Source organism: Barbatula barbatula, assembly GCF_947034865.1.
Source record: "Barbatula barbatula genome assembly, chromosome: 3".
Taxonomy (NCBI): domain Eukaryota; kingdom Metazoa; phylum Chordata; class Actinopteri; order Cypriniformes; family Nemacheilidae; genus Barbatula; species Barbatula barbatula.
Genome location: NC_136764.1, coordinates 1,515,553 through 1,529,752, shown reverse-complemented (window position 1 = coordinate 1,529,752; position 14,200 = coordinate 1,515,553). Strand labels below are relative to the sequence as shown.

Sequence of the window (14,200 nt, the reverse complement as noted above, 5' to 3'; positions counted from 1 at the left end):
TAAACACATTTCTATGCAAAAGACGTTAGCGAGTGATCGAGGTGGTCTTACGGGAGATTAGATTTGTTGTGCTATCATGATTTGTCACATTGAAGGAGACCCTCATTTGATTTCTGATTCTTACAGGGGACTCTGGGATGTGAAGAACAGTTTGGAAAATATCACAGAGACTTGGCCTCAGATACAGGTTAAGAGGAGCAGATGGAGATTAGGATAGAGAAACCTGCTTTTCCTTTCACATTCGTTCTGTAAAGGAGGTTGAGTGTAAGACCAAAAAAGCCAAAAAATGAAAATCTGACAGCAAAGAAAACGTACAAAATACTTTATTTCTGATTTAAACATTATAAGGGTTTTAAAACAAGCACAATTTATTTCTAGATAATGATCATCATCACTCAATTATTATTATTGTTGTTGTTGTTGTTTTCACGTTATATTCCAATTTAACAAAATGCACCACAAGTTTAAAATAATTGTAAACACAAGCAGTGAACACGTCATTCTTTAGATTTATTTCACTTAAAAAATACAACCCCCCCCATTCACTTTCCCCAGATTAAGGCCACTTCATAAGACATACAATATTGCCTGTCCAGCAGGACGTTTTTAATGAGAATTGATCAATAAAAAAACACATTCTTGACATGGAGAACAATAACAATAGTAATAGTCATAATGACAATGACATCATCATTATCAATAATAGAAATTATTTCAAATACAGTACAATGTAAAGCCATACACGAGGACACAGACAGACAGCTCAGCGTTTGCAGGCTTCTAAAGGCCGTTAGTGGGATCAGTTATCTTTGAAATGGAGCGAAACTTTGGTTCCTAAACCTGAGTTATAGGGTTGCATTGAAAGTGGCACAGGGATCGCAGCCCTGTGTGGTTGAAGTGTGCAGAATGACCTTTTAGAAGCCAAAATTTGTACGTTTGGAGGTCATTGCAAAAAAGGAAAAAAGGCATTATCATGGTACAGTGAATATCGTGGTCTCAGATGGTACATCATGGTATTTTGATATACACTGCATGTTACAAAATTATTACCATATTCATGTATTTATATGTATAATTATAAGCTTTTGATCAATGCATTTCCATTTCTCTGCTAAGTGGATGAAAAAACTACATCCTCTGGCTAATGAAATACTCAAAAAACACCTACGAGGCTTTTCGAAAGTAGTATTCATTATATGATTCATTGCAATCCTGGAAATAACAACTGTAAAACTCCCTGATATTTCCAGGTTTTCCATGCCTGTGGAAACCCTGTACCCTGGAACCACATTAAAAAACAGCATGGCAGCACTGTCCCGTGATTGATTTGGTACTTATTGTGTTATTGAGACTGGGATTTGTGACAAACACGTAGAATGAATCTAGATGAAAACCAAGCATCCGTACAAACACTGCTTTCAAGAGAGGGTAAAAAAATTCACAATGAGTCAGACAAACACGATCAACGATCACAACTTTAAAAAATGACATTTAAAAATGGCTAAACAAACAGCGATGAGCTGGCGTCACTGGCTACACCAGAAGAGAAAGAAGATTAGAGAAGAGGGGACAGATGAACGTGACATACCCCATGTCTTTCTACAGCGTGCGGGAAGAGTTCGGCACAGGTGTGAAAGGAAAACTTTAAGACCACTAAATTACAAGATAAAAAAATCGCAGAGATTCGTCTGAGTGGCATCATTTCTAAAGTAAACAAAAAGGCTCCCTTTAAGACTTTGGTTGTTTCCCGTTTTTACTCTGCTTTGCCAACATGTCCCCTTTTCCACAATCTCGATCTTTTCCTCTACCCTCTGATTCCGTCTTCTCCTCAAACCTTGTCCAGTAGGGAGCGTTGGCAGTAAAGCAAGCGTCTGGGCGTGCCGTATCTGCGGAAGAACAGAAGCGCTCCAAGTGTAAAGATCACGCACACCAACAACATGAGTGGTACCACCACGGCCGCCGCGCCTCCAACGCTGCTAGGTGCGTCCTCCACCTCAATTATGAGCACGTCTGTCTCTTCTTTTTTGCCCTCTTCATCAGTTCTGTCCTCCTCGCGTCCACGCTCACGTTCTCGCTCGCGTTCTCGCTCACGGTCGCGGTCACTTCCTCCTCCTCCTCCTCCTCCTCCTCCTGTTCTAGGCTCCTCATTAGGACAGCCCAACCAATCCTTCAGGGCAGACTTGGGATATCCAGGCTCAACTCTTAATAACTGATTATTGAACTTCCAGTACTTGTTGGCCTTGTAGAAGTAGGTATAACCTGTGAATTTAAGAGGGGAAAGTCAGGACTGTACAATTGCAGTACTCATTGACACTTTGTTTTAGTAAAACAACTGTTAACAACAGGGGTTTCATATCTTGTATTGGGCAAAGCTGGATACGGCTAACTTCACTGTAATTTCAGTTTGCTCTATTAGCTATATAATGTATGAAAAATATCCTTGAATTTCTTGCCTTGGAACTGTCAATCTTGACAGTACTGTTGTCTTAAAGACAACTTCTGCCACAGCTCTGTATAATACACGAATATGAGCAGTTTTGGTATGAAGTAAGTCCTCTTTGGCTATTATGACATCATGCACTCTAACTTTCACTGATGTTTGCACAGTACTTTATAGTCCTTAATCCCAACAATTCTTGTGTTCCAAAGAGCATCTCATGCAAGTCAATAACCTCAGGAGTTAGCATGGTCGATGTCACAAATGTGCTAGTCCAGGTTTCATTTTGATATGTTCAAACACCATATTTTCAATGTTGACTTTCCAAACCCCTTGTACATATTACGTTACTTGTTAATTATTTTAGAAACAATGTCAGAATAAGAAGTGGCTTCTTTTGCCTTCTTTTTTATTAATGAAAATAAAAACTGATTATATTGATAACAAAGAATCAAAAGGCTTACTTTGATCTGAACTCATGAAGGCAGCCTTTATGTTGTCAGGAACTCCTTTCCATGTACTGATAGGTTTGGGGTAGTCTGGATCCACCGACCGTGTGTCTTCATTGTAACGATAATATCTGGTTGAAGATAAGAAATGGTTTCAAAGGTAGAAGTTCCCTTTGTACTCAGCGATTCATGTCACGAGGTGTTAAAGCTACTGACTTGTTCCCTCTGAAGAAGTAGGTGTTGCCAGTAGGGGTATACAGGAGAGCTGCATCAAGTCTGTCACTTGGAAGACCATTGCCCATCTCCCTCAGGGTCTTCGGGTAACCTGACTCCAAGTTTGACTCGGTAAACACCCAATGCCTGTCCGCTGAAAACCCAGAAAGACAAAAAGCTTGGAGCAACATGTAGACCACCTTACAAGTTTTTAAAGGAAAAGGGTTCCACCCCTCTTTCCCAATTAAATTAATGGAAAGAAGTGTTCTAATACCTTTGAAGAAGACAAATTTCCCATCTTCTCTTTCATAAGCAGTATTGATAGTTGTAGGCAGACCTCTAAAGAAATGTCCAATTGGCATGGGGTAATTTTCCAACACACGCTGATGTCGGACACGCCAGAACCACTTATCCTAGAATGCGGGGGCAGGAATAATGATGAATATACTCACACTTATATTAATGCAACTAACAGTACATCAAGCATTTTATCAGCACGTGTGTTCCTTTCTTGATGTACACAAACATTCAAATTTACCTTAAACACAAACATTTCTCCTCTAAAGATGGCAATGGAGTCAAAATTGCCCTCACAGATATCAGGACCAAAGGTAGGCTTTTCTGGGCTATCTGGTGTAGGGTATGGATCGTGGTGGGGAGTGCGTGGGGTCATGGGTGGTCGTGGATGGCCTCCAGTGTTTGGTCCTGCAGAGCACAAAGACAATAAGATGTTTAACATCTATAACCGACAAATGTGTCAAGTGGAGGATGGTTTTCAGTATGGGTAATCGGATAACAAAGACTGTTATTTACCATAAAGCTGATGGATGCCTTTGCGGTCATCTTCAGGAAGTTCAAAGTTCTCGGTGTCCATCCACTGGTAAAAGGGGGCCATGATGGCGGAGGGGTCATTGGAATGCTCCATGCCCAGAGCATGACCCAGTTCATGGACAGCCACCAGGAACACGTCATTACCTGAGTGAAAAATGAAGGATATATTAGAACAGATTTAACCAACCTATGAAAGCTGTTGTATTTGTAAATTGCACACAGAGGTATGCGGCACAGATGAAGGCATGTCTTGCACTGATTTAAGGAGAAAATCTGCAGATTATTCTGGTCAAATGTACTCTTGTTCTCACTTCTTGAATATTGAACGAGCAAGTAAGTTATGCGTGTTGCATTGAACTCTGTGTTGAATCTTGTCTCAAGTTCTGTGGCCGCAGACTCCATGTTGACCTGATTATTGACAAAATTTTGGGTCAGCCAGAAAGAAAAATAACAAAGGATGACTGACGACAGCTATCATAATGGCCTTTGGAGCTTTTCTGCTAAACAAAGTTAAATACGAGCATTCAGTTCACAGCAAGCAAAGCTTTTGTATTAAGCTCCTGAAAAGGTAAAGCTGTTTCAAGGCCCCGGGCTCAACCCTCCTGCATGGACATGTCTGTTGCTTTGTCCAAAAAATATTCAAAAAGGGCCGTTCAAATCTTATCTGCACTGTTTCATGCATGTCTGAACAAAAACCACCAAACACATCAACATGTTTGTCAAATGCTGAAAACTCTGGTGGGTCTGAAGGATTCGCTTAAATTTTTCTGCAGTCCTTACCCAACAAGTCACTGTTTCCAACTGTCCATGGCTCTGCTGCATCGAAGTGTGTGTCCCCTCCAATTCCATTGCCTGGAAAGTAGGCGTGAGCCAAGAATCCTCCTTCGCCGTCGAACGGGCTAGCATCACCATGAAAACCATCAGCAAAGAAGAGCATGATATCGGCAAAGCTTTCGACTTTGTCTCTGATGTCGCTGTATGAGATCTCTCGGAATCGTAGCGGCGTAACGCTCTCCCACACTTTAAAGGCTTTTCTGATGGCCTCGAACGTCTCGTATTCCCCAACCTTGGGCGTGTAATTCTGTATGCTAAGAAGATAAGAAAGGGTGAATTGGAGAGGCAAGCAGAAAAAGTAGGCCACAGGAAAATAAGGAATATAAGAAGGAGAGAGTGATTTACATTACAGACGATTCACACAGGAATTTTGGCCCAGAGTCTTATAGTAGGCCAAAGATGACTTTTCCATAAGTGTGCCGTGTATTTACCAAAGCGAACCCACCACCATATCTAACTGTTTATGACAGCAAACCCCAATTAATTGTTAATTGTTTGGTTTGGGTCTAAACCGACCTAAATACAGTCGAAAGATCTCTGCTCCATTATTGATCCAGCAGAATTGAGCGAAAGTCGTCTCTTACCAGAATGTGAGCTCATTCTTATCCCACTTCAGTCCTTGGATGGCGTAGCGCTTCTTTCTCAGGTTGCTCTTTAGTTCTGCTCCGAACTTGTCTGGAACGCCACAGCGGGGCCTCTTCATCGCCCTGACAATCACCGGCCAACACATTAGATCATCCACCGCACAACAGATTTCATTTCAGTGACTTTGGACCAAGCGGCCGTTAATTTCTGTCCTCATAAAGTCTACATCTTCCATGCACCATTGCACACCGTTGAACAACTGCTGACACAATGCTCTTTTTTCCATTCACTCCCTCCATGACTAACAACCAGTGATGGGCCACAAAAAGATATTTATAAGCGCTTTAATCTGCTGATCTGGCCACAGGTGCCCAAAATATGCACAGAGCATTTGGGGAAAATATCACCTAGCAGCATTTTTTACCTGGAAAATTCAACATCTGACATGCAACCACAGACAGAACTGTTCTCATTAACCTACACAGAAATAGATTGTAGTCTACGACAAGTAATTGTCTCGTAAACCAGTTACTTACTCTAGAGTGTTAGTATCCATACTGCCAGTGATTTGAAGGCCATAAAATCTCTGCATGGCAGCAATGGCAGATGAGACGGATTGAGGGGAGCGGGCGGTGTGTGTGCGCAGGTCACCAGGTGGCAGGTAACCATACTGCTGTAGCCATGCCTAGAATATGAGGATGGAGAACGTTTGCATTAATAATTACAAAAGTTATTTTGCTGCCACGAACAGTGTTGTTACGTCATTTACATCAATCCAACACATATGGAAGATCGTTTCCGCTCTATCAGATGTCATAGCCAAACAAAAACAAATGTTGATATACATTGAAGGTTTGTGTATAACACAACAAGAACCATGATGTCACCATAAAACTTTATTTCCATACAAAATCCCAGGTGTCAGCTGTTCATTTTTAATATTGATTAAAATATTGATTTCCGAGATTCTGTGAGACTGTACTGTACGCCGTGTTTCACTTAAATGTTTGACATAAATAAAAAGTGCTCATAAACAGATGTTTAAATAGTCAACTCACTTGAAATGATTGGAGGCTTGGACCCGGGAACAGTATTCCTTATGTCATGACTTAACAAGCGGATAAAGTAATTTATTACTAATAACATAGTCAACAGTGTATTTAAATTACTAAAGTTCACCGTCTTAAGAGGTAAATAGTCATTCAAATACCTTTAAGTCACATCCATCTTGACCATTTAAAGATTTTAGGACTTCATTTCAGGGATTTCATTTTATTTCTGTTGCATACTTTTTTATTTATTTAAAATGCAATTGTTTAGCCAATTAAGCAAAGCTTTAAATACTATCTTAAACACTACCTATAGCAACTTGCAAGGTGAATGTTACAATACATCTACTTTCATACTGATTAAGAAACGTCAAAAGGAAGTGCTATTTTTGCATATGCCGGTACTGCGGACATGAGAAGAGATATAAAAATATAGCTTCTGATCGCCTTCCTGCTGCATTTTTTACATCTAGACAGAGTATCAACGATGATGTCACTCCACTCCAAGAAACCCAGCTAGTCTCAAAGTTCCGTGTAAACGCTGTTTTCTGCATAGCCGGTTTATTACTATGCAAGTAAACACGTGAAAATAGATTTCTTTTTAAGCTGATTTTTTATAGATATCATTTTTTGGGGCATTTGAATAAACACCTTTAGTGAGGGTGGATTTGAATCGCTAATTGCTAAATTACTAAAACACAGAAACCCAAGGGACTGGACAGTGTTGATTCCTCGATTCATCAAACAACAAGCCTCAAAGCATATAATAACACAAGGCCTTTATTTTAAAACCTTTATTTTAAAACCTTTATTTTAAAATCAGCTAGGAATGATGATAGCTACATAATGATGATAAAGTAATGAAAAGTGATATGTTATCTGTCTGAGCCTCCTTCCAAGAGACTGTGCATGTCTCCAGTTAAACTACACTGTCAGTCAGTCATTTCCCAGGGAATTTCTGTTTAATACCATTCAAACCTCAGAGACAGAGTCCTTATCCCATAATCCTTTCTTCCATACATCACAAGCAACTGCAGGAATGAAGGGCAACAATGTGGACACACCCGTGGGGCCGTCGGACGGCCTTCATGAGCTGCTGAAAAACATGTGGATCACATGGTTTGGCAACCAAGCTGTAAATTGCACTTCCGTCAACAGAATTGCGCCTGAAGCTTTAAATCAGCGCAGAATTGTGTCGATCTTCAATGGCCCAAAAGTCGCATGATTTCCGATATGAGCATTCAGACCTGTATCTGATTTAGGACCACATATGGAAGGGATTCAGATCAGATTTAAAAAAAGGTTTGTCCTGTTCACAGTGTCATGCAGTAAACAGATCTGGGTCACATATGAGCAAAGAATCTGATTTTGGTATTCTGTGCATGTGTTTTTGTGTGCATTTCTGGCTGCAGAAATCAAGTCAGATGCTTCACGTCATGTATTCCAAGTTGATGTCATCCTAGAATAACATTTCAAGAACTTCCTGTTTCGTCTCACTTACTTCGTCTTTACGCACTTGTCTTTACCATATACAGAATTTGTATTTCTTTATTTAATCAATTCTATCACGAGATGTTCCTCACTGCAGTTGTTCCTCTCGGGCGTCTGTGACTCACACTTAAGTCTTCTACAGCACAAACAAAGGTTCACTGTTATATCCATATGAGGAAAAGAAGGCTGCCTGTGTGACATAAATTTCTTGGAATGTGATAGATGAACATAATGAAGAAGTGATGAACGAACTGGAGACCATGTGTGATGTCCTGTTGTTCTGCAACGCTGTTGTGCCTGGGTCTGTATCTAAACATATTTTGGCACTACTATTTGCCAGTACTTGTCCTAGTCATAGACCCTCTAGTCCAGATCGGAAAGTAAGTTTGGCATCGTGCAGAGTGATGTTAACATTAACGCTAGTTAGATGGTGAGAGAAAATGGCACGATCAAAGAGTCTAAAGAGAAAAGTTGACTGCGAAAATAGGGCATACAAAGACGACTGTGCATTCATCCTATCTAGTTTTGTGAATGCAAAGCCGCTGTGACTTATCTGCAATGTTTGCAAAGAATATAATATTAGACGGCACCACGAGACGAAGCATGGCACCTTCAAAAAAAGCTGAATTTGCTTTGTTAATGTGCACGCATTATAAGCAAACGATTCAATGCTTCACTGTTTTCATACTCCATATTTCAAGACAGTTATCGTCTGAAGAAGTCTGTCAAGCAATCGATAGACTCCTTTGAATATCTTTCAGAACTTTTCAAATTAAAAGCTAATAATAAAACATTGCTGCAAAAACGTTCTCATACTTTTATTTTGAAGGCAAATTCACTAAAGACGTGATTGTGACAGATCTATTTCAGAACCAGCTGCGGGCAAAATAATGCCAGATATTATTGCTGGCGGGACCCTGTTGCCGACCCCTGCTCGAGTCTTTCCCACGAAAACAGCACTCTTAAAGGTTTACAGGAAAGTTAAATGATTTTCCCCACAGGCCTAAACACTATTAGGACACATTGAATTCATGTGAATGACCGGCTACACTTCAGAGTGTTTGTGCCAGATTCACAAGAGGGCCATCTGTCATTGCTTGGTACAGAATTTGATGCAAATATTTTGGGTTCAAAAATAATTGTTCGGTAAAAGTTTTTCTGCCAAGCCACTGGGGGTGCTTTGTTGGCTTAATGGTTTTGGTTGCTGAGCATTCGGTGCATCCCTCCTGGGTGCTTGACCAAATAAAGGGGGAAAAATAGAGAACAGGGAAGTTTTTCAATGACGCAATCAACCATATGCCATCATTGAAGGTGCTTCCTGTACTACCCTCGGCCAAACAACCTCGGTCAAATGTTTGGTGCATCAGTTTAATGGCAATGTAAGCGTTTACCCATTTTCAAAGCTCAAATGCATGGCGCACTTTAAAAATGGGTAAACTCTTACAATTGCAAAGCTATATGTTGGAATGTTATGATTAGTTAGTAATCCAAAAACCAATTTGGACATAGCTAGAAATCAAATTAGATCTGCGCCTACATTTACTGTACAAAAATCCATTTCAATCTAGATAAAGAAGCAATAAGCACCAATGTATGCCCATGTCTGCGTACACGTGCCAATATCAGAGACACTGACACTAAAAGCCGTGCAATTTTCAGGCGAAATGACTCACAACTTCCATTTACACTGGACCAATGGAATAACACAGAATCTGGGTGAACGTGTGGTATATCCAATTCCTGGGAGTTCCAGCTGCTCAAGTTAACCCATTGAACCGTAACAGCTGGATGGATGTATCAACATCAGATCTTTATCCTCAGATGAGATTATATGATATGATTTTTATAATGTATTCTCGTCCTGCTGAATTCCAGTAACCCTATTCAACACATATATATAATCCAGTAGGTCTACAGGATTACATGAAACATGATAAGCATGTGTGTTTGGTCGAGGCTAAAGTCTGTGTAATAATCACTCAATCACACAAATGAAGCATTAATACTTCTGTGGGATCTCTAGACATCAACTACCGTGTTTCTATGAGGTGGAAAGCAGCTTCCAGCTGATATTGATGTCATAATATTTTTCCATGAATTCTAGTGGTTGGACTTAATGTGGAGGGTAACTGAAGATACGCTGATCATTTTCCACCAGAAGTTGTTTATAAACTTTGTACGCCTGGCCTGTAGGTTAAAATAAAAACTTTGATTTATAGAAAAAGTGCGATTTATAGAAAAAGAAGAGCAAGAAGACTATAAAGACATTCTCAAAGATCTGTGGGTTGTTTGGTCGTAAAGCGACACAGGAAGTGGACAATTTACAGTCTGGTTACATCTTTCGTTCAGTCTTTCTTCAATGACATCACCATCACAGCCTACAATGACTTCTATTCTTTACGAAGACGTCCATTATTCACAACTCACCATATTTCCCCGGCGGAAGAGATCAGTCAGAGATGGTTTCTCATCTCTTTTCTAAAACATACCACCCCCATCAACAGTTCCTTTCCCAACGCTTTACCATCACTAACTACTGGCATTACCTCACATCTGTTCAACGGAAGAGTGTGGTCAAGGCCATATGGAAAATCCCCTGCCCATTTCCTCTACTTCTGTTCAGTAAAGGATGTGCCTTGGCATCTGTGGTCAAATGCACATTGCAATAAAATACACTGATGCGTAACATATCCTTAAACTCGCATCTCTGTGGACGTTCTGCTAGTATCATTCATCAGATGACTGTTGCAGTCGCAAACCTGAAGTGTACCAAAAATAACCCACACGTCATGGTTCGTATAGCCACAGTTTACTTTTCCTGCGACATTCATGACAAAGGAAGGTGGATATAAACACTAATACCCATCGTATCGCAGGTGTGCAAGGCGTCTGTAACATAAGGATATCCTTAAGGAATCAGGAGGACTTCCTGGAGGATTGTGATGACTTCCTTTGGGCTGGAGTTGACCAGAAAGTGCACACAAGGTTGTTTTCCGCCTCGTCTCAACACTCCATAACTAAGGACAGATGTTGACTATTAAATCCTTCAGCCTACAAGAGTAGAAAAAAACATCTCCCCAATCTCATCCTCAGCAGATCCAGCCCATTGCCTGACCACAACATTACAGTCATGACTTTTCTGTTCGTCCTGTTTTCCTGTGGTCATCGCTCGTGTGCTCCCTCAGCATCTTTCAATCCCTGTGGTCTCTTTTTCTCACATTGATGCAGAATCCTCGACTACCCACCAACTCTTTTAATGTTTGGATCACTCAGCAGTTTACAGATTCTTAACATGAAACCCTGATGCAAAATATCTGTCACTGAATAATGCTCGAAAGACTTCATTGCCTGCAGTCAATCGTTTTAATGAGCTCGCTGCGTTACAAACATAACCAACACATGATTCTTTCTAAATTGTCATGGTTCCTTTCAGAGTGAATGGGACTACAAATGAAATGTAAATGATAGTGCTGTTCAAGTCAATAATAAAAAAAGGTTTATAGATTAATCTCGAACGTGCACCGCAAAATGTCCCATTTCACCACATAATTAAAAGAAAATAACATTTATTTTGCATTCAAATCTATTCGTATTTTATGACCTTTAAGAGCAATTGTACAATACAATTGTATTGCAACATTCTTTTATGAATTCTAAATTTATATTTTCGATATTTACATTTCTGTAACGTTTTGCTATTTCCACTGAAAGCCCAAAAATACTGACACAATGTATTAACGAAATAACAATAATATGAATGTTGTTTATTTTGTGTTACTTTCTTGCACTACAGTAATGGGTCAATAATGTCTCTAAAATCTAATTATTATCATTTTAATGTTTGTGTTAAGCATGATCAAGACATGACAGGTTTAGGTGAGATTCGCCCTTTAAGCCTTTACATTTCTGTCGCATTAAACTCGCATTGACATGAAAGGTCACGTGTCTTGACAAGCATGCCGCAGTAACGTTTTCTTTTCTTTGACAAATGATTTTATGATTTTATCCACGGATTTAAGTGATTTATGCATAATAATCTCTTACAATTTTTAAGTGGTTTTACCACAACAAATAACATTATTACAATAGTTAAACTATGGTTAGGCTACCACAAAACTACGATTTTGTCTACGGTAATAATAAATACGCCAAAACCTACATATTTAGTAGGCCTGTAAAAACAAGGTTCTTTTTTGTATTGTATTAATGATAAAGTTTCAGTAAACTTCGGGTCTTTATCTATTTTCTTGATGCGTGTTCTTCAGCGCACTACAGATGTGCATTGTTACGACACAAATCATAATCGCGATTATTTCGGCCAATGATGAGATCCCGATTATTGAACACGTTTGCTCATTAACCTTTAAAACAACATAGAAAATAAAAAACGTGGCTTTTAAACTTTGAATTGAACTGAAAATGTAAAGAAACAGCACAATAGGAAAGGTGTGCGCTGTGGATTTATAGCTACAAGAAACGAGAGGATCCTTGCGAAATGGAATCCGGCACAATAATCGTTTATTTTTTTGATTTGGTAAAGGCGAAAATCGGCGATTACGATTAATTTTCGATTAATCGAGTGCATGTTATCAGAGTAATGTCATATTTGTAAAGATACTCACCTCAGGTTTGACGTTTGACGACGACGTGTGCGCGCACAGACAGATGAGCAGCAGCTCTGTAAAACCCTTCCACATCATTCTTCAGCCGATCAGTCCTTTGTTAAAAACACCTTGATAACTCTTAATAAAGTTTGGCTGTCAAAACATAACGCTTTAGGAAATCAAACTTAGTGATTGAAAGCGGCGGTCGATGTAAACTTCTCAAAGCGAGAGAGATTGCGCAAGGCTATCAAAATGTAAACCATAACAGTTATCGATTATTGGTGCATCGCATTCACCCTACAGCCCCACAATCCGGTAATTTTATGCACCGGGATCAAGAACCGTGTCCAAAGACAAACAAAGATCCGTGAAAATATATGCGTGTGTTGATCTTGATCCTATTGCTCTTTCATTGCGTTGGCTGGTCCAGATGTCAGTCTCATGTGCACAGCAGAGCCTTTCTCCGGGGTGTAGACGTGGTCGCTCGATAGGTGTTGCCAAAAAAGTGCTCGTGAAGAGCCAAAGCCCTCCCCTCCGACATAAGCCCATCCCGTTAACTGCTCAACCCTCTGCTGAGCTTGGCTCGTCCTGGTGGATAGAAACAAATACTTCTTCTGCCAAAGGTTTTCCCCTTTTCAAACCATTGTTAAGCTTTTGCCAGTTGAACCCTTGGTTTTGCATTTATTTGGCTCGATTGGTCAAATCATTATTGCTAAAGCAAAACTTGCAAATAATGAATCTATTTGATCAAAGTGAAAGAGTGTCAATGCCTCTGAAATGAAGCGTTATTGCAGTTTTCTTGTCGTTCAGTTGTAGAAGAACCATAGTTCATTAACACCTCAAAGATCACGTGTTTAATTCCCATTGGCCTACATACGAAACATTGTCAAGGTTTTTCCTTTGTTTGAATAAAAGGCCAAAATGCATTAACGTGCAAGACAATGAAAGTCACCACATCCACGTGTAAATATGAAGTATTTACTATAGTAAACTGTAGTCACTTCTAGATAGGTACTATTGTGTTTGTGAACCTATATTCATTACTATACTATAATTTACCACAGTAATACTTTTTTTGTAGGCTGCTGCCATGAAAAGTCACATGATTATGTTTGATTTTGAGAAATATCTGGGTTTGCCACACCAACGCTCCACGCACTTTTGTGTTCTACGGGAGAAACAAAGTCAACCCTGACGAAATAACATGAGGATGATGAAACGATTTTTATTTTGGACTGAACTATCTCCAGGCTGGACCTGTAAACTCTGTGGTTCAACACTGCAACCCATTGGTGTAGTCCTGTATTGCATGGACGATAAGAGCAGGAATCAACCACAGTGCCAAACTGGACGTAATGTTGGAGTTTTTGAAACTTTGAATTATTTTACATTGTATTTGAAGCCATTTTAGTGTAATTTGGTAAAAATAATTGTTTTTGTGTTATATCTGTGGAGAGGCACCCATTATATTGGCACCCAACAAAGTGTAAGATCATTTATCAAACAGTCTTTGCTCAGAGGTAACTGTACTCTTTGCCAATTCCGATTTATTGTAGGGCAATGAAACATATAACATATGATATAAACGTCAAATTTCTTACATAACATAAATATACACGTACCCCCACTCTCACACACGGCCTATACTCTTGTTTTCGGTGTGTTTTTTGTGCTTCCGTATGGTTGTCAGGGTGTCAGAGATTAGAG

General features: G+C 39.6%; 1 protein-coding gene across 1 annotated transcript; it reads right to left on the bottom strand.

Annotated features, from left to right (window-relative positions):
* Positions 1–577: 577 nt before the first annotated feature.
* On the bottom strand, positions 578–13,064 carry mmp14b (matrix metallopeptidase 14b (membrane-inserted)). The gene is made up of 10 exons (XM_079453408.1): positions 12,512–13,064; positions 5,886–6,034; positions 5,349–5,471; positions 4,711–5,018; positions 3,913–4,074; positions 3,638–3,804; positions 3,374–3,512; positions 3,103–3,253; positions 2,902–3,017; positions 578–2,259 (listed from the first exon to the last, which is right to left on the bottom strand). Exons 1-10 carry the CDS (start codon positions 12,587–12,589, stop codon positions 1,829–1,831), a joined length of 1,824 nt encoding a protein of 607 aa, XP_079309534.1. The 5' UTR covers positions 12,590–13,064; the 3' UTR covers positions 578–1,828.
* Between the last annotated feature and the right edge of the window lie 1,136 nt (positions 13,065–14,200).

Coding starts and splice junctions, on each gene's coding strand:
- mmp14b (XM_079453408.1), bottom strand. CDS start 12,589: ATGATGTGGAAGGGTTTTACAGAGCTGCTGCTCATCTGTCTGTGCGCG. Junction 4,075..4,710: donor TGGAAACAGTGACTTGTTGG/GTAAGGACTGCA, acceptor TTTTTCACTCAG/GTAATGACGTGTTCCTGGTG. Junction 3,513..3,637: donor GAGAAATGTTTGTGTTTAAG/GTAAATTTGAAT, acceptor CCCGCATTCTAG/GATAAGTGGTTCTGGCGTGT.